This window comes from Phragmites australis, chromosome 6, assembly GCF_958298935.1.
Source record: "Phragmites australis chromosome 6, lpPhrAust1.1, whole genome shotgun sequence".
In the NCBI taxonomy this organism is placed as follows: domain Eukaryota; kingdom Viridiplantae; phylum Streptophyta; class Magnoliopsida; order Poales; family Poaceae; genus Phragmites; species Phragmites australis.
The window spans coordinates 27924042-27945526 of record NC_084926.1 but is presented as its reverse complement, the minus strand read 5'-3'; the positions used below and the strand labels follow the sequence as shown (position 1 = coordinate 27945526).

Genomic DNA, 21485 nt, shown 5'->3' with positions numbered 1-21485 from the left:
CGAACTCCTGGACAGAATCGTCTACACGAGCACACAATCTAACATAAGAATAGTACACCAAACAAACCTAAAACTAGGGAAATACCCTATAAACAGAATCTACATGTCGCTATGAGAATATGAGCGCAAAGATCGCCTAAATCGGAGCTATGAGCAAAAAGTTATGAGCGTTTGAAGTTCCAGGGGTGTTTCTGCAAAATTTCCTTATTATCAGAGAAAATCCGAATTGTTTTTATACTGGAAAATTGGATTTATGATGTCATAAAGTGAAACATATTTATTTCTTAAAAGAAAAGGCATGGAAAAGGTTCATGGGGCTTGTGGACCACGGAGGACACACCGGTCCACCGGTCCATGGTGGACCGAAGGGGTATGCTACCGACCGATCTAATCCAGGCCGTTGGTTGGATATCCGATGGCTGAGATTTAAAAGAGCGGTGCCGGCAGCTTTCAATGGAGGGGGTGACGGCCGGCAGCGGCGAGCTTGCCGGCGATGCGCCAGACGGCGCATCCGGCCACAGAGCTCAATGGCGAGCGGCGCAAAAGAGAAAGAGGGAGAAAGGGAATCTCACCACGGGTTCGATGGTGGCAGAGGAGTACCGGAGATGACTAGCGATGGTGAGGGAGGTCGGCGGTGCTTCGGTCTCGGCGAAAGGCTTAAACCCGAGAGCAAATCGAGGGGAAAAAGGATGGTTCGGGTGGGGAATGAAGCAACGATGCCGAAGGAGGGTTTAAATAGCCTAGAGGGGGAGGGAGGCGGCCGGATTCGAGAAGATTGGCCGGTGGCCCCAATTTTAATCCAAACTTCGGTTTCCATGCAAGCGGAAGGGGAAATGAGGGGGAAATGGCCGGAGTCAAGAGAGGGGAGGGGGAGGATCACGGCCATGCGATTGATTTCGCGAATTAATGTGCAGGGCGGCTCTGATTTGAAACGGCGGCGGCATAAGAGGGCTCGGGTGCTGGGCGGTGAGAGGAGGAAGAAGGTGACCCGATTAGGCGGTGGCTCGGCTCGCGGCTTGGTGGGTCCCACACGGCAGCAAGAGCGGGGCGACGGGCTGGCTGGAGGAGGATTGATTGGGGGCTGGCTTGGGCCGACGCTGAAGGGGATTTCGGCCCACGCGGGAGGGGAAGAAGGGAGGAGGAGGGGGTTTGGGCCGAGGGAAAAGCAGATTTTGGCCTGAGAGCATTTTCTTAATTTCCAAAACTTTTTCCATTAGAATTTTCATCAAATTTCAAAAGAGGTTTTAAATCGACGAATCCTAGCGAAATTTTGCAAACTTTTTCCACCCAATAAAACCTTATTGCATCTATAATGGCATGAATGCAACCAAACAATTTCTCTTAGGCCAGGTTAAATTTAGAAATTAATTTCCTATTGAACGAAGTTGCAACACTTGATTAAATTTCTAGCAAAATTTTAAATTATTGCAAAAATTTGAATTTTGGGTGTTACAAACCTACCCCCCTTAGGATGAATCTCGCCCTCGAGATTCGGGTTGATCTTCAAACAACTACGGGAATTATGCCTTCAGATCATCTTCTCGCTCCCAGGTTGCCTCATCTTCTGAGTGATGACACCATTGAACCTTGCACATTCTAATAGCCTTTCTTCTCGTCGTTCGCTCTGCAGTGTCCAGAATCCTGATAGGATATTCTGCATAGGTCAGATCTTCTTTTGGGTCCACTTCTTCCAGGGACAACTGTTCTTCTGGCATTCTTAAACATTTCTTTAATTGAGACACATGAAATACTTTATGCACATCAGCTAGTGCAGATGGTAGTTCCAACTGATAGGCTACCTCTCCACATTTAGCGATTATCTTGAATGGTCCAATATACCTGGGTGCCAATTTTCCTTTAACCTTAAACCTGCGGAGACCTCTGATAGGTGAGACTTTCAAATACACCATATCTCCCACTTCAAAGGTCAATCCTCTCCGTCGATTATCCGCATAACTCTTTTGTCGGGACTGTGCAGTCCTCAAGTTTTCCCGTATGGCCTGAACCTGCTCTTCTGCTCTTCTAAGAACTTCTGGCCCAAACACTTGGCTTTCTCCAGTTTCGTTCCAATACAGTAGAGTTCTGCACTTTCTACCATACAAAGCTTCATATGGAGACATTTTGAGGCTGGCTTGGTAGCTGTTATTGTAAGAAAACTCTGCATATGGTAAGCTTTTATCCCAACTATGCTTGTACTTCAAGGTACCGCAGTTTAGTTGGGCATTTGCTGTCCTTGCTGCGATGTATCGGGCGCTGTGCGACGCATGCACGAAGAAGGAGCCACTTGCCACTTTTGCTGGGTGCCCACTTCTTCTGTAGCTATGGTCATACGAGCGGTTTTCCATAGGCCGGCCAGTGGTGGACCTCTCCCCGTACCCTGAGGAATGATATGGCGAGACCGAGGAGGACGCGCCTACCATGGCCTCGCTTTGGTGTCATCTCCAGGTACGTACTTTTTGTTAACACTTTAATTGGCACATGTTATTTCTAATAAATTCTAACGATGTTTGTCACACAACCACATTGGGTGCATGAGTAGCCTCGCAGTGCTTATGAGCATTTTCGGTCGCAGTTCGACGTCTTTGTCTGGACAACGTGATATGGCAGCCATACAGCTTCTTGGCCATCCAAGGCCGTGTGGGTTTGGGTCTGTCACCGTTGTGTACCTGAGATGAGGACTACTGGCTTACAAAGACACCGCTTGTCTTCAACATCTACGTCAAGGAGTACTCACCGCACCGCGTCATGCGGCAGTTTGGCTACCACCAGGCATTCCCTCTCATCCACATTCGCACAGTTCCCGTGCACGTCCACAGGTACATATGAAGAATTCAATATTTTGTAACATTCGTCTTACTATCAATTATATTTAACATGGTTCGCTTGCAGGTATACACACAAGGGCCAGCCGGCTCGCAACCTCTGGGCAGATCGCTTGGCCCCGTACGTCTCAGCATGGGCCCAAGCGCTTCAGGATGTCGTGGAGGAGGCGCGTCCCTTCAACGCGCAGAGCTTCAACAACTACCTATGGTGGTATGTGCCACGTACATGCACACAGGTCACCTACACCCCAGAGTGTGTCCGGCCCCACGTTGTGTCGACTACGGATGCGTACCCGGTCCATTGGGACGAGGACGCTGCATTGATGGTATGTGTAACTTACAAGTTAGTACTCCATACTCGTGTAACAATGACTATAAATTAAAATTGTTTTTTCTTCTTTGTTTCCACATGCTGATATCATTATGATATCCATAGGGATGCAGCTGGTACCATGGACTGCCTCAGGCAAGGGGTGCACCTTAGTGCATCGGATGTCGCGGGGTTCGTCAAGCAGGTTTTTGACAAGACCGCGCGAGCCTTGAAGCTTACCTCATGCCGGTCCTCCACAGACGTCACTGGAGCGCCTCCCAGGTCTAGTGGGGTCCATGTCAAGTCATCCTGGAGGTCTGATGTGCACCGCCGTTCATCGATGTCGGCACCCACATGATCCCTTTTACCACGTCATGCAGGCTCGGAGCAAATAGGTACGGATTTTTTATTTGCACGGCGTTAAAATATATTTGTTTCTTACTAGTGCATTGATTTTTAAACAAATATTAGGTGCACCTACACACGCCTCAACGCAACCATGTAGACCGAGCCCTGTGCCTCCACCCTCAGGTACTGGGTGACACTACATCCCCGTATTCAATATATTCAGCAATACATCTAATATTGTCCACAGGTTATTTCGGTGATGAGGCCGGCCCGCCTTCAGCTGCCCCGCACCTGATCCCACCAGCACCGCTCGAGCCCTACTACGGCACGCCCGCCTGCCATCTTCTGCTGCATCGGCATACCACACAGGTACCATTGTGCATTTTGTACAACTACATTCATTTCCACATTGTCCATATGTAATACAATTATTTGTTCATAGGCCCCTCCAGCTAGTACACATGGACACTAGCGGATCCTTCACAGTCGTCGTACCCTAATCAGGAGGATGAGGCTAGCCCGGACCCTGCTTATGACCTCGTTCTGGACTTCTTCGGGGGCACACCAGACTACGACGTCCTTCAGCGGTCCCAGGTACCCAGTGCTCCACTTCGGACACAGCCCACGCAGGACGAGGCCTCAACACCGGTGCTCCCTACTAGGCCTACCATGCAGGTCGGTCCACCCGACCCCCTCACCTACTCTAGGGGCCACGCGAGGGTCAACCAGCGGCAACGGCAGCGGGACCACGATGGGGGGAACGGTCGACGGCAGCGGGGAGACAGCAGTAGGATTGTACATTTGTTTTTTAACTTACATATGCATATTCGATTCGCGATGTACTCTTACATATTCGCACACGTGTAATCTTTATGGTCCACTTAGCATGTCGTAACTGCGTTTCTTATTCCAATGTGATGGCACGCTAGTTGCATTTCTTAATCCAACATGACCACACGCTACTTTCTATCGTCCTCACCCATGTATGAACCGTTCAAGGCAGACCTAGAAAAGTATATCTTACAAAGCTACTTATACACGAAGTGAACGCTCGATAACTCTGTCGAGAGTCTAACTGTTGGGGATGATCTCTCGCCCCCCCTCTTCGGAGGGTACCTCAAAGTGTACAGGAAATATCGCGTGCTTGCCACTGCAGCTTTGTTTCAGGGACTTCATCTGCAAGCGGCGAAGATCACGAAGATCACGAAGCGCCATCGGTTGAAGGGTGTAGGCACACCCACATCTTCGATCTCTCGTGCCGGCGAAGACGAGGGCGATCTTTGACTGAAGGGCGAATTCCATGCCCGTGGTCCTAAGTGATCGCAGTGGGCGAAGATACTAGTGGACCTTCGCTCAGGGGACGAAGGCCATCTGATGGACATCCGAGTGGAGAAGGCTTCGGTACATCTTCGAAGGCAGAGATCACTACAGGACAGTGGGCCCATTTTTGGCCGTTTGGGGCAGGGTTGTAATTATATAATTATGCTCACTTGTACCATAATGCCCCCGGATATTCCGAGAATGTAGCAGGTGAAGAGGTAGGATTTGTAAACCGCACATGTGGTGGCTGAGTTCAGGGTATAAATAGGGCCACACTGTACCCGCAAGAGACATCAAAAAACTGTTCCACCTCTAACACGTGTCACTACGAGGACCCTTCGATATCCCCGTAACTGAAGGCCCACCTTGTCTGGGATTTCGGTCCCAACAGTTGGCACCGTTCGTGGGGATCGAACACTTCGACGACGTGCCACCCAAGAAGAAATCGACGCCAGCCGGAACAGTGGAAGAATTGCCGGAACCTTCAGCCGCAGCTGGGCCTTCGGCCAAACGATCCCCTTCGGCCATGCTAGGATCAAGTAATGCTTCAGCTGGTGGAGCTTCGGGCGGACGAGAGCAATGTTGCGGAGTTGAAGTAGCGCCACAAGGACCCAGTGATGGCCGCCACGGTGAAGCAATCCAGGTTAATGCATAGCCGATGCGGGTCATGGAACCAATTGATCGTGCACACTTCGAGCCTCTGGCAAAAGAAGGCGAAAGGGTGCGAAATGAAGAATGGGAAGAACTTGATGACTTTGCATAGTATGAAAATGAGGATGAAACAAATGAAGAGAGAACAACCAGGCAAGAAGCCGAAGAGTTGGAAAGGCAGATAGCGCAGAAGAAGCGCATGTTAGATGGCCTGGCAACAAGTCAAAAAGCTGCAGAATATCGCAGGCAGGCAGATGAAGCTAGGAAAACATTGGAAATAATCCAAGAGGAAATCGATATGCTACACCAAGCGGAAGGCATGTCTCGCCAGGTGACGCCACCGGGAGACATGGCATGAACTTCGCAGGACCTTCGGCGGAGGTCGTCCATGGGAGACCCAGAGTCCCCGTTGGCCATGGATCTGCAAAATCAGCCATGGCCGCCAGGGTTCAAGATGCCCAGAGTGGTTATGTTTGACGGAGAGTCAGACCCAAGGGAATTTGTAATGAGCTTCGAAGCGGTTGTGGAGTCTGCTGGAGGGGATGGTACAACACTGGCGAAAGCCTTTGTATTGGCCATAAAAGGGATAGCAAGATCCTGGTACTCTACGTTGCCCTCGAGATCCATATACTCATGGGAGCAATTGCGTAGTGCACTGTACAACAATTTCTAGGGAAATCGAGCAGATAAAATTACCGCTACCGACCTCTTCACACTGAAGCAGCAACCAACAGAAACCTTGCAGAGCTACATGCACCGCTTCGTGCACATACGTTGTCAAGCGAAGGGGCTGAGCGAAGATACAATCATCGATGCGGCGATACAGGGCATCATCGGAGGGCTATTAGCAAGAAAGCTCATGAGAAAAAGACCTAGAAGCGTACAAGAGCTGCTTAACAAGATGGAAGAATACTCAAGATCTGAGCTTGATCATCTCGAAGGAAAAACAAAATGGCAACCTCCAAAGTAAAACCACATCCATCAGCCAGAGAGGTAGGCAGTAGCAATCCTAGAGACAGATTGTACCATCCAAGAAAGCCCGAAGTTTCCGACTATTTAAGGAAAAAAGAAGTCAATCAGATTAACTCTAGCCCATTCGAAGTCGCTCAAGGGGCAAGCGAAGCTCACAGTGCGGCCAATAGAGGAGGCCGAGTCGGTAGGGGAAGAGGCCACGGAGGCCGAGGAGGACGGGTCTCATAGGACCCAACAACGTTTTACTGCGAGCTGCATGGCGAAGGAGCCGACCACAGGACCAAGCAGTGTCCGCAGGTCGTGGCTATTAAAGAGAGCTTGGCGAAGCAGTCTCTTGAAACTGCAAGGACCGTACACCATGCAGCAAGTTTCGGGAGAAGCGAAGCGTGGCAAAACCACAATCAGAACATGGCATTTGCAAACCAGTGGCGACAGACTCCTACAGCGCAGTATAAACCTGTAGCCTCGACTCAGTAAGATCAAACGAGGCAAATGAATCTCTAGGGGGAGCTACCTCCGCCACCACCAAGGCCTGCGATCGAAGCACCACCAGAGAGCAGCAAGTCCGTGAACACGGTAAATCGTGGATACAATATGGTGTTGGCCATCTCAGGGGGATCTAACCAGTAGACTGTACCCGGAGAGACAACAAAAAGAATATGTGCGAAGGGTCAACCCGTCGGAGTGGAACCAACGTACATTCATTGAAGGTGGTCGAACATTCCCATTACATTCTCGCAAGAGGTCATGAGGGTGTTAGACTACACACACACATATGCCTTCGTTATTACAGCAAACATCTCGGGAAATGAAGTGCATAGGATCTTAATAGATGGAGGAAGCTCAGCGGATATCATCTTCACTGATGCTTTCGACAAAATGGGACTACGTCAAAGCGACTTGAAGCAAGCTGGATCACCATTGCTAGGCTTTGGCGGAAATACAATCAACGCTCTGGGAAAGATAACAATCCCAATGTCGTTTGGTGAAGGGAAGAATTTCCGCACGGAAGATATTACCTTCGATGTGGTTGACAATGATTACCCATACAATGCGATATTTAGTAGGGGAGTCCTCAATACATTTGGAGCAATACCGCACCACACGTACTTGTGCATGAAGATGCCTGGTCCTAAAGGCGTCATAACGGTATTGGGAGACTAGCAAGTGGCCAGACGAATCGAAGTGGGAATAACTCCAGGAAGACGAAATGTCCACATGATAATAGAACCTTTGACAAATCAGGAGGAAAGTTACAACCAGTCGAAGATAAGCAAGGCAGCGAAGGCTGCACCAGAAGGAGCAACCAGAATAGTGCAGTTACATCAAGAAAAATAAGATAAAAAAGTCACCATAGGAGCAGAGGCCCTGGCGGAGGACCAACAACAACTTATAATGTTCCTCCACAGTAATGATGATGTCTTCGCTTGGTCCCCTAAGGACCTGGAAGGAGTAAGCCGGGAAATCATCCAGCACAGCTTAAATGTGGATCTCAAAGCGAAGCCAAGGAAGCAAAAGCTTAGGAAAGCTTCAAGTGAAAGAGAAGAAGCAGCGAATGCTAAAGTGAAAAAGCTGCTCGATGCCAGAGTCATACGTGAAGTAATGCACTCAGAGTGACTAGCTAACTCAGTGTTAGTAAAGAAAAGCAACAGAAAATGGAGAATGTGCATCGACTTCATAGACTTGAACAAGGCTTGTCCCAAGGATGACTTCCATTGCTTAGAATTGATCAGCTGGTAGACTCCGCGGCTGGTTGCGAAATGTTAAGCTTCCTAGATGCATATGCAGGGTACCACCAGATATGGATGGTGAAGGAAGATGAGGACAAGGCAAGTTTCAGAACCTCCTTCGACATATACTGCTTTATAAGGATGCCCTTCGGCCTCCGAAATGCTGGCAGCAACCTTCACCAGGTTGGTGCAGACAGTACTAAGTTCACAGCTAGGGCGAAATGTCTTAGCCTATGTTGATGACATAGTGGTCAAGAGTACCAGAAGGAGCCAACATCTCGAAGACCTGTGTGAAACCTTCGGAAGCTTGCAAAGAGCAGGGCTAAGGTTGAATCGACATTGTTGGCCAGCTGCCGCCCGCTCCAGGAAATTTGTGATATGCTGTAATTGCGGTCGAATACTTCTCCAAATGGGTGGAGGCCATGCCACTCGTAAGCATAACATCAGGAAACATACATAAATTCCTATGGCAGAGTATCGTATGCCGCTTTGGCGTCCCGAGCGAAGTAACAGTAGACAATGGCACTCAGTTTGATAGTGCCAGTTTCAGGGATTTTTGCAATAGTCTGGGGATCAAAGTAATTATCGCATACGTATACCAACCACAGTCTAATGGGGCAGTTGAGAGAGCGAACGACATCATCTTCGCTGGTGTCGCGAAGCGTTTGCAGGGGCTGCCAAAAGGGAAATGGGTCAAAGAATTGCCTAAAGTATTATGGTCATTAAGAACAACGGTTGCAAGACCAACCGGATTCACGCCATTTCGCCTCCTTTTCGGCGAAGAGGCAAAACCAAATCATTTAGGGTCGGAAACGAACTAGAGCAAAGCGAAGAGTCATCGTCAAAGGGTGCCTTCGAGGAAGTGAGATTGCAAGCCGCCGAAAATCTGGGCACGTATCAACAGGAGACAAGAAAATGGAGAGATAGGAATATATCCAAAAAACAACTTCACCCCTGGAGATTTGGTGCTGCGAAGATTCGGTACAACAACATCGGTGGGAAAACTACAGAGTAAATGGGATGGTCCTTTCTTAGTCAAAAGGTCGTTAAGACCCAACTCATATCATCTGGCTAATATGGAAGGTGAGGAGCTTCCACACACTTGGAATGCAGACAATCTCCGCAAGTTCTACGCCTGAAAGTCGGCGGCCAAGATGAAGACTCTTATGTAATTTTTCTTTATGCAATCTTCTTTTCATGTAATTTAATTGTAAGGGAACTGCACTCTTTTCCTCACAGGGGGACCCCTTCGTTAGGGGGTGAGGTTTTTAACGAGGCAGGAACCCATGTAAACATATTGATATAGTAGTACCCCCAGAAAATACTGCTTGTTTCGAGTACTAGTAACTTATCGTCGAAGTGCACCAACCTAAGGGTGGGATGACGCACCAATCGACAACTGGAGGGCCGCATGTGGACGGCACGAAATGAGGTGCGAAGTGTCAACGAAAAAAGACGTACACTTTTGACCTTAGGAAAAAAACCTCCGGAAGATAAGCTGAAGTGTTGTCCGACCTAAGAAAAGGCGAAGCACTTCGAGCAGAAGTTGGGAGCTAAGAGTGTCTGCCCCCGCACCGAAGGAAAAACAAACCTTCGAAAGATAAGCCGAAGTGTTGCCCGACCTAAGAAAAGGCGACGCACTTCGAGCAAAAGCCGGGGGCTAAGAGTGCCTGCCCCCGCACCGAAGGAAAAAACAAACCTTCGGAAGATAAGCTGAAGTGTAGTCCGACCTAAGAAAAGTTGACGCACTTCGAGCAGAAGTCGGGGGCTAAGAGTGGGAAAAACAAACCGTTGGAAGATAAGCCGAAGTGTCGTCCGACCTAAGAAAAGGTGACACACTTCGAGCAAAAGCTAGGGGCTAAGAGTGCCTGCCCCCGCACCAAAGGAAAAACAAACCTTCAGAAGATAAGCTGAAGTGTCATCTGACCTAAGAAAAGGCGACGAACTTCGAGCAAAAGTCAGGGGCTAAGAGTGCCTGCCCCCGCACCGAAGGAAAAACAAACCTTCGAAAGATAAGCCGAAGTGTCGTCCGACCTAAGAAAAGGCGATGCACTTCGAGCAAAAGCCGGGGGCTAAGAGTGCCTGCCCCCGCACCGAAGGAAAAATAAACCTTCATAAGATAAGTCGAAGAGTCATCCGACCTAAGAAAAGGCGACGCAAATAAAAAAAAGGAAGGAAAACTAAAATGACTAACGATCAACAACATAAATTTCTATCAGTCGAAGTTACCTGCGACCAAAAATCGAGTGGGGACGGCGTTATTCGGTACATCGTGGCCGACGTGACGCCCCATATGAATAATCGAGAATGCCATTCGCCAAAGATAACACCGCGTGAATAATCGATAACGTGTTCCTAATATCTGGAAACATCATAAATCGCCAACGTCACTTCGAGCGTGGTGCCGCTGAAGTGCTCCAAAAGGAAACAAGTGATAATGTAAATACAAAATTTATTCCGCAAAGCGGTCAACATCAGGATCAACAAAATCCTTATACCACCGACTGAAAGAAAACTGAAAAGCAATACCTTCGCTTGCAAGAAAACGCATGGTTGGGGCCAGTGGGGCCCCAACATGAGTCGAATACGACGGAGGTGCTCGAAGACCATCTTCGCTGCTGTCGTGTTCTACTAGTTGCGAAGAAGGGCCGCGGCGATAGCAAAGTTGCGGCCGGTGCAGGAGGGGCTCGTCATCTTGAGGCTCAACCTTTGGCTCAAGGAGCGTAGACGGACCTTCGACGTCTCCCCTCGCGGTACGGCGCAAGTCGCGCTCAACTCGGCGATTAACTAGCATCGAAGGGCTAAGAGATTTCCAAAACGCCTTCGTCCTAGTATTCATAGCATCATACACTTTACACTTCGCATGCCAATACTGCTCGAGCTCGACATTGGCATGACGGCGGCGAAAAGACTCCCAGCAAGACCAAGACACATAAAAATTGTCTCTCATCATGGTAAGGGAGGACCTGCACAGGGAGCGCAACAAGTCAAAAACACTTCATAACAAATGTAAAATATATTACGTCACCAATGTGCATTACATTGTCCGATCACAAAAGGAAAACTAAAAACAAAAGGACACTTCACATTGAATCATCCCTCCTTTCTAGTATGTTCGACCATCGCAGTTGTTGCTTTAGACGAGGTATCATCCCTCGCCTTGGCCTGCAAAAGAGATTTCATTACAAAATAATAATAATTATGTGGTACAACCAAATAAGAGAACAAGTAATATAAAGCAACGCACCCGCTGCCGGTTCATCTCCGCTTCTTGAAGGGCGAGCTCGTGACCCTGTTTGCACCAGTAGTTGGTGGTAAACGATCGGGCGATGCTCTTCAACGCCCTCGTAATGGCCGAAGTTGACAAGTCCGTCGGATACTGGAAGGTAAGTTTTTGAAGTGCAGTATGATGGTCACAGCCCGTCATTTCAATCGATTGCACAAGACTCCGGGCAGCGACTATCGCGCAGAAGTTGCTGTAAAGCTAAGCAACAGGGAGAAGGCTTCCGCTAGTTTCACTGATCCAACCTATAAGTCCTCCCAGCCTGACGAGATCAATTGCTGAGGCACCAATACCTTTGAAGGTATGGCTGATAGCTTCACATGAGGCGACTGCTTTCGGCTCGAGCTCCCCAATCACGTTCAGAGCATCTTCGGAGAAAGCCTTCGCCTCGCTCAATTCGCCTTGCAGCTGCTGTGCCTTAGCTCTCTCCGAGGCACAAAGTGCCTGCAGGTCACATACTTGCGCCTCGGAAGATTGCAGGTTTTGGCACAAGCATTTCACTTCGTCTTTAGCAACTTGCTTCTTCGAGCGAAGGGTGTTGAGTTCCTTTTCAAGCTGTTCCAAGCGCGACTCAGCATCCCTCACTCGACGCGTTAACTCGCGCTTTTGACCTTCGGCTTTTTTGGCGCGCTTTTGCAGCATATCAATTTGCGCGTGTGCGCTCCGGGCACGGGCTTCGGATTTCTCTGCTTGCTTGCGCTGAGCTCGCAATAAAAGCAAAGCCTAGAATGTCGCACATATGTGAGCAAAATACTAAGTACAGCAACAATATCAGAAAATACTGGTATACCTTCTTAATCACCACGTCGGAAGTGTCGAGGAGCTCGTTGGCGGGTTTCTGGCCAAGCGGGATTTCAAGCTCGGGGAGGACGAAGGTGCTGAAAATCTTCTTTGCGTCATCGACCTCCCCAGCGCTTGGTTTGAAGGAGGAAGACTTGAACGCCTCGGGCGCTATGGCCTTCACGTCAAGCAGCCAGCCAAGGCCCATCAATCCCTTTCCGCCGCGGCGAGGCGTGCTTGGGGTTGACGCCTCAGTCCCGGAAGAGGAACTTGAGGGCGAAGACGGCGAAGAATATGCTACCACTTCAACATTATTCGACTTTGGTTTCCCGAGTGGTTGCCTCAAGGATTGTTCCTGTCTCTGTCATCTCCTCGTCATCACTCAGGATTAGTGTTGGAAGGTCCACGCGCGAACAGAACAATAAATTCGGAGGTCGGGCCTCCTGGGTGCCTTCGGGGGTTTCCCACCTGGGCACGTCACGTGACGCGGCGGAACCCTCTGGAGACGTTTCCGCATGGGCAACATCAGGGGCAGCTTCGCGTGGCCTTTTCCGGAGGGCAAGGGCCTTCTTCGTCCGACCACCCTGCGGTGATCGCTCAGGCTGTTTCCTTTTCATTTAAGGACCACCGGCAACCTCTTGGCCTACATCTGCTGCCAGAGACCCATCCCTTGCACCCTTCAGCACGTTCGAGGCCTTCGGCCTTTCAAGATAAGAAAGGCCTCGGTATCCAAGACTCTATTGAGTCTTTGAACGAGGCCTTGTTCGGCGCACAACTGTGCTTCGCCTGGTGTAAACTTGCCGACAAGCATCACAGCTCTGGCCTCCACTTCGGCCACTGACAAATCTGGAAAATATCAAAACCAGTAAGAAAATGAGGCCGAAGATATAAATTATATATGAATGTTTTACAGGCAATCGCGTACTCGTGAAGCCGTGCACAGGAGGGTGGGGTCGGCAAAGCCCCTCGGACCCTTTTTCCCCAAATTCTGGGATAATCCAATCCCGGCTGAGGGGCCAAACCCAAGCAGCTATAAACTCCTCCACCAGGTCGCGGGTAGATAGATATTTCGCGCACCTAGCGAAGGCCTCGAGAGTTTTCTGTTGCGACGCTTTCAATCGCACGTTTGGCGCGCGGTTTCCCTTAACCTCTTCTCATTTCAACACGAGAAATTCTTTGGCATCCACCTTGTGGTAGAACCACCATTGAGTCCTGTCGCTGGGCTATTTATTCTTGTACACGATGTCGGGCATAGTTAGCCCAGCGCGGTACGCGAAGTTCAAACAGCCGTAGTGAGCCTCGCTCTGAACTCCATGGGCGAAAACCAGTTTGGGTTGATGATGAAGCTGATGCACAGCAGCGAAGGCCCTAGTGGATGCCTTCACTCCTTCTGACCGAGCGGCCCAGGCAAAGAGCGCCATCCTCACTATCGCATTGGGCATCAGCTGGTGGAGATATACTTCGAATAACTTCAGTACTTTAATAACCATGTCATCGCATGGTAGGCAAAGACCCGCTCGGAAGTAATGGACAAATACAACCGCTTCGTCATCGGCAGGCTCCGGTGTCTCCTGCCGACCGGGGAGCCAAACCTTCGAAACATCACCAATCAACCCTTCCTTTACAAGGCTGGCTAGCACTTCGTTATCCACCTTGGACTGCCCAATCCAGTACGTCTTCGGGCGAGAAGATCGGATCTTCGGTGCCATTCGGCTCAAAGAGGGTGACTCAAACAACAAATTACGCGAAGAGCTCAAAAGCAGGGCTTCCTCCGAGAAAGGCTCGAAAAACCGTAAGAGGCTTTGTACGAGAGCGACAGCTTCAGCAAAGGCACGGTAAAAACAATTGACCGCGGCGTGATATTTATAGTGTAGGGCGATGGCGGTTAGAACTGCGCGCATCGAAACATGAACCGATGGGAAAAACTATGCTTCGGTGTACATCAAGAACATTAAATGCATGAAGTTACCAAGGAACCGTTTGGCAACCTATGACAAATAATAATAATAATAATAATGATAATAATCTTCAACGACATGCATTTGCTCCATTAGACTTCGATAGGCCGAATGGGACGGCGTTGAGACATCTTCCAGGCTACAGGTTCGGCCTATCGAAGATAAATCTTGCCAGTAGGGGGCTACTGTTGGGGATGATCTCCCACCCCCCCCCTCTTCGGAGGGTACCTTGAAGTCTACTGGAAATATCGCGTGCTTGCCACTGCAACTTTGTTTCAGGGACTTCATCTGCAAGCGGTGAAGATCACGAAGATCACGAAGCGCCATCAGTCGAAGGGTGTAGGCACGCCTGCATCTTCGATCTCTCATGCCGGTGAAGACGAGGGCGATCTTCGACCGAAGGGCGAAGTCCATGCTCGTGGTCCTGAGTGATCGCGACAGGCGAAGATACGAGCGGACCTTCGCTCGAGGGACGAAGGCCATTTGACGGACATCCGAATGGAGAAGGCTTTGGTACATCTTCAGAGGTAGAGATCACTGCGGGACAGTGGGCCCATTTTTAGCCATTCGGAGCAGGGTTGTAATTATATAATTATGCTCACTTGTACCATAATGCCCCCGGATATTCCGAGAATGTAGCAGGTGAAGGGGTAGGATTTGTAAACCGCACCTGTGCTGGCCGAGTACGGGCTATAAATAGGGCCATACTGTACCCAGAAGAGACATCAAAAAACTGTTCCACCTCTAACACGTGTCACTACGAGGACCCTTCGATATCCCCGTAACCGAAGGCCCATCTTGTTTGGGATTTCAGTCCCAATAATAACTTTAATCACAAAGTGACCACACTACTGAACTTCAACCATTAAATGACATCACTTGTTTCCTGGTGTAATCTCTAGAAATGATATGACCGCTCAACTTTAACCATGAAATGCCAACACATGTCTCCTTGCGTAGGCTTTAGACAACAAATGACAACACGGGACAGCTTTTACCACAAAATAAATGACAACACATATACCAATACACATGAAATCTCTGTCCAGCATCAATGCCACAACTTTCCCATTCTTCAAGATGGAATCCAATGCTCCTGCCTTCCCCCACCATAAATAGCCCAACCTCCATACATTGATGCACCACTCATTTCTCAGATCTCTTAACTGCAATGTATTCCTTAGCTCCACCAAGCTCACCAAATAAACATTGGAGGATTTTCATCTCTCAAGGGATCGAACCACCGATGTGCTTCTGTGGTGACCGTTGCAGGCTTTGTGAGTCGCAGGACATCTCATACACCTATGGGCTGCGCTTTTTCATGTGTGCCAACTACCAATATGACAAGCCTCAACATGGAACATATGAGTATCCACCAGTATAGCAACAAATATCAGCCACATCTTTGCCGATTTCGCACCTTGTTTTACTAACTGCTCTTCTTGTTCTATTTGTTCAGTCCCCTCCACCACTCTGTGATTTTATTGAATGGCTCGACAATGAGAAAAATGACGAGCAGAAGCAGTGGATCGACATGACCATGAGGTGGAGAAGAGAAGCTTACGCACGTCGGGAGTACGAGCAACAGCAAGAGGAACTTCGCCTGAAGCGGCAGGAAGAAGAGTGCATGAGGAAGGAGACGCATGACCATACCGTGGCTCAGGCTCGGGAAGCTGAGAGGACAAGGAAGCGGGAGAGAGCCCGCCGTGCTAAGGCGGCAGGTCCCGATGCCCTCTGAAAGGGAAAATATTCTAGATGCACTCAGTAGAGAGTATCTAATGTATCCCGACATATTTCCACTCCCTAAGACATGTTATGATTAGGAGTGGCACACTAATAAGTAGGTCTTTGTGAGAACCGTACATGCCACCTTCTTTTCCTCGTCGTGTCATCGTGGTTACAGTCTCATGTAATATTTTCCACCATATGTTTAATCTTATGTTTGTCGCCGTTCGCAACCTCATACCCGCGTAATATGCTGCGAGTGCTTCACATATACAATTTGTTCACAAATATTGATTTTTTATCCTCGAATATTACGTAATCTACTTCAAATTCTCGCTTCCTCACTATACCGTTTTCACTACTTTTCAACCTTTTTAATTCCAAATTTTACAAAATTCCTATTTTAAATTTTGACGAAATACACTAAATTTTGCAACTTTTACAAAATAATATGTCATAACCGCCCCTTGGGAGGGCAGCAAGGCTGCTAACCGCCCTCCCACTGGGCGGTAGGTCCTACCCGCCCCCCTCAGCGGGCGGTTCGCAGGCTTGCCGCCCTCTGAGGGGGCGGTTAGGCCACTGCCCTCTCAGGGGGCGGTAAACGTCTAGTTTTACAATTTTATCCACGAGGAATCTATTTATTTAAATTTTAATTTAAAAAATAAAAATTAAAAAAACTCCTCAGCAGAAGCCATGGATGGCCCAAGGGGGCGGAGTCCACAGGCAGCGGCCCAGGCTGGGGCTTGGCAGGTGGACACGGCCCATGGTGAGGCCTTGCAACTAGCGCAGCCCAAGGCGCACGTGTCCCAGGACTTGCAGGCTAAGCCAGGCAGTGATCGGGGCGTCGGCTCGGCTGGAGAGTTTGGCAGTTTTAGCCAGTCTAGCAGGGTGACCTAACGTGTGTGGAGCGCGTGGTGTGTGCGGGAGCAGGAGCTGCGTGGGTGTCAAGCGAGCTCGTGTAAAGCGTGAGATGGCAAGACCTGTGCAGACATGCATCGACTGCGAGCGTGCAGTGTGAGGAGCACAGTTTTTTATCTGGGCTCGGCTACATGCATCGGTTTCCTTTCTGCTTCGGTCATGAGCGTAACAGGATAGGACTCAACTGGGAGTCAATTTTGCTGTGGACTCGTTGACTCAGCTGGGAAATAAAAGGATGCGGGCGGGTACTGTTGCAGCAACAGATCAGAAGTGTAGCAACAGAAGAACACAAAGAGGCAATCAAGAGGAAGTCCACGGGGATTATGGAAATTTCAATTGGTCTGTTCGTGAACCATTTCTTGTGACGGTTGATGATAAGCACACGCCTAGGCAGCACGTGTAGCAAGTTGTTGTGGCCCGATCTTCTCGTAGGATCTGCGAACTTGATAAATTGTCGCTGCGTGACCTGGTGAAGAGGCAGCGCACCGCGAGGCTGTCCACGCGACGAACTACCGAGACAATCACCCTTCCACGTATCGACGAAACAGCCCACGCAATCACGCCCTATAGACGTGAAGGCACGAACTGGGTGAACCGCAGTTCGGCGTTCTACAACTCCCTCAGGGGTCGAAAGAACAAATGTTGCAAGCCTCTCAAGACTCACGCATAAACAAACTCCACGAATTTGTGTATTCTGAATTCAATCAAAAATAATATCTGTCTTTTCATTGTCTAGTACAAGATATAGAGATAGGGGCGTTCAGCTTTGAGTAAATGGCTGCATGCGCATGCTCTAATGGATTTCGTGGCTGGTTCGCGCGTCTTTTCAGCTTCTGGCAGCAGTTACTAAAATGAGCATAACTCCTTATTGGGACGTCCAAATAATGAACCGTTTGATGGGCTGGAAAGTAGACTTGAAGACGCTTCCATCCACTTATAGAACACCGTCTAACTCCTTGTATTCTGTCCGCAGTGATGCTTGGAATTCGTACCATGTGTCAGTCATCTAGCTTCTGGTTGCATTCCCATGCTAAGGTGATGAACCACCATTTTATTCATGCACACCATAGGCTTCTTGGTTTCAGATGTCCAGAGGCTTGAATCCATCTTGATCCCATGCTGGTTCATACACTCCATCATTCCTAAGGACATTGAAACAAGAACTCAAAAGCATAGGCTCATTCAACATAGACTGATTATTAAACATAAGGTTAGCGTTCACCTGAGAATGAATTTCCTTCTGCAATTGTTTAGCTCTACTCCTTGTAATTGGACCAGCTATATCAAGTGGAGTTTCATTTGAAGATGAGTGAATGCTAGGCATGTCCTCATTAGCCTCCCCCTCTTGAGAAGGAGTCGTCCTCGACTCAGGCTCACCAACAAATGGAAGCAAGTCTTTGACATTGAATGTTGTACTCACATTGGAATATTCAGGTGGCAGCTCAATTTTGTAAGCATTATCATTTATCTTTTGGAGAACCTTGAACGGACCATCACCCCGAGGAGATAACTTACTCTTACGCTGTTGGGGAAAGCGATCCTTTCGTAGATGCAACCATACAAGATCTCCTGGCTGAAATGTAACCTTCTTCTTACCTTTGTTTGCTTGCTTTGCATATTGTGCTGATTTCTTCTCAATATTCTTTCTTGTCTCCGCATGTAACCGCTTGATAAAGTCTGATCTTTTTGTGGCATCCAAGTTAACTTGTTCCTGTAATGGTAAAGGCAAAAGATCCATGGGAGTATGCGGTTTAAACCCATAAACTATTTCAAATGGACTAGAGTTTGTTGTGGAATGGACTGCCCTGTTATAAGCAAATTCAACATGTGGAAGGCAGTCTTCCCAGAGCTTCAAATTCTTTTTCAACACAGCACGCAACATGGTTGACAAGGTACGGTTGACAACTTCAGTTTGCCCATCCGTTTGTGGATGACAAGTGGTTGAAAATAACAACTTTGTGCCAAGCTTAGCCCACAATGTCTTCCAAAAGTAGCTGAGAAATTTTGTATCCCGGTCTGAAACAATAGTCTTTGGAACTCCATGTAAACGAACAATCTCCCTGAAAAACAAATCAGCAACGTGTGAAGCATCATCGCTCTTATGACAGGGGATAAAATGTGCCATTTTAGAAAAGCGATCTACAACAACAAAAATAGAATCCCTCCCCCTCTGAGACCGAGGTAACCCCAGAACAAAGTCCATAGATATATCTTCCCAAGGTACATGTGGAATAGGTAATGGAGTATATAAACCATGGGGATTGAGGCGGGACTTAGCTTTCAAGCAAACGATGCAGCACCCAACGTGCCGCTGGACATCACGTCGCATATGTGGCCAAAAGAAATGATCGGAGAGCATGTCCAATGTCTTTTTGACACCAAAATGACCAGCTAGTCCACCTTCATGTGCTTCCTGCAAAAGAACTGGGCGAATCGAACAAGCTGGGATGCATATTTTGTTAGTCCGAAATAAGAAGCCATCATGCACATAATATTTATCCCAACCTTTTCCATCAATGCAACGAGAGAAAGGTTCTTTAAAATCAGCATCAGCAGCATAAAGTGTTTTAATGGATTCCAAACCAAGCACTTTTGTATCTAGTTGTGTAATCAATGCACATCTTCTAGACAAGGCATCGGCAACAATGTTATCTTTACCACGCTTATGTTTGACAACATAGGGAAACATTTCAATGAACTCAATCCATTTAGCATGTCGACGGTTCAGCTTGCCTTGGCTTTTAAGATATTTCAAAGCTTCATGATCAGAATGGATTACAAATTCTTTAGGGAACAAGTAATGTTGCCAAACTTCCAAAACACGAACTAACGCATAAAGCTCCTTGTCATAAACTGAGTAATTTAGATGTGGACCATTTAGCTTTTCAGAAAAGTAGGCAACAGGTTTACCTTCTTGCAGCAGTACACCTCCTATGCCAATACCACTTGCATCACATTCGATCTCAAATGTCTTACCAAAATCAGGAAGTTGTAGCAGCGGTGCTTCACAAAGCTTTGTTTTCAGCTCATTGAAGGCTTGGTCTTGTTCATCTCCCCACTTGAATGGAACATCCTTCTTTGTCAAATTATTGAGGGGTGCAGCGATCATGCTGAAATCTTTAACAAAACGCCTGTAAAAACCTGCAAGACCATGAAAGCTTCGAACTTGGCTCACATTTACCGGTGTAGGCCAATCCTTTATTGCTTTAACCTTCTCTTCATCAACCTGAATACCATCTGCGGAAACAACAAAGCCAAGGAAAACAACACGGTCTGTGCAAAAGGTGCACTTAGCAATGTTGCCATACAATTTCTCTTCCCTCAAAACAGCAAGTACTTGACGGATATGATCAAGATGTTCATCAAATGATTTGCTATAGATCAGAATATCATCAAAATAAACAACTACAAACTTGCCAATGAAAGCTCGTAAAACATGATTCATTAAGCGCATAAAAGTTGAAGGAGCATTTGTCAAGCCAAATGGCATCACAAGCCATTCATAGAGACCAAATTTAGTTTTAAACGCTGTTTTCCATTCATCACCAAGTTTCATGCGGATTTGATGATAACCACTACGCAAATCTATCTTGGTGAAAATGATAGAACCACTCAATTCATCTAACATGTCATCAAGTCGTGGAATGGGATGGCGATATCGAACAGTTATAGCATTGATAGCACGACAATCAACACACATGCGCCAAGAGCCAGCTTTCTTTGGGACTAAAAGAACGGGAACTGCACATGGTGATAAGGATTCACGAACATACCCTTTGTCCAAAAGCTCTTTTACCTGTCGCTGAATTTCCTTTGTTTCTTCAGGATTGGTGCGGTAGGCTGGACGATTTGGAAGCGAAGCACCTGGTACTAAATCAATTTGATGCTCAATTCCACGGAGTGGAGGAAGTCCAGCTGGTATCTCATCGGGAAAAACATCTTCGAAGTCCTGTAAGAGATCAAGAACAACACTAGGCAGCGATGAAGGTAAATTGTTAGTTGAAAGTAGGACCTCCTTGTGCAAGAGCACAAAGAATGGGGCTGTGGTGTTTCTCACTTCTCTCAAATCACTCTTGCTCACAAAGAGACACTCAGTGTGGCGTGGCTGTTTAGGATTGGCATGAGGCTTTATGTGGCTGGATGGGTTAGAACTCTCTCCCTTACTTGGGTTGGGGGTCTCACTCAATTTTCTTTTGTCTGATTCCTCTCTTTTCTTGCGAGCCATATCTGAAGTATGTATCTCCTCTGGAGATAATGGAACAAGAACCACCTTCTTGTCATTGTGAATGAAAGTGTATTTGTTAGACTGTCCAAAATGCACCGAGTCCACATCAAATTGCCAGGGCCGACCAAGCAGCAAATGGCATGCTTGCATGGGGACAATATCACAATCAACCTCTCCATGATAATCACCAATAGAAAATGACAAACGAATCATCGCTGAAACCTTAACTGTCCCAGAATTATTCAACCATTGCATATGGTATGGATGTGGATGGCGACGTGGCTGCAAACCAAGCTTATCAACAAGCAAAGCACTAACAATATTATTGCAGCTCCCACCATCTATGATGAAACGGCACACTTGTCCTTTCACTTTGCATCGGGATTGAAACAAATTATGGCGTTGTCCTTGTTCAGCAGCAACAAATTGAGTGGAAAGAACTC

General features: G+C 47.9%; 1 protein-coding gene across 1 annotated transcript; it reads right to left on the bottom strand.

Annotated features, from left to right (window-relative positions):
* Positions 1–19164: 19164 nt before the first annotated feature.
* LOC133923106 (uncharacterized) lies at positions 19165–21268 on the bottom strand (the record flags this gene model as incomplete). Its single annotated transcript, XM_062368554.1, has 3 exons — positions 20238–21268; positions 19992–20075; positions 19165–19556 (listed from the first exon to the last, which is right to left on the bottom strand). Coding segments are annotated over exons 1-3 (1494 nt in total), but the record flags the coding sequence as incomplete, so codon positions are not given.
* Positions 21269–21485: the final 217 nt, after the last annotated feature.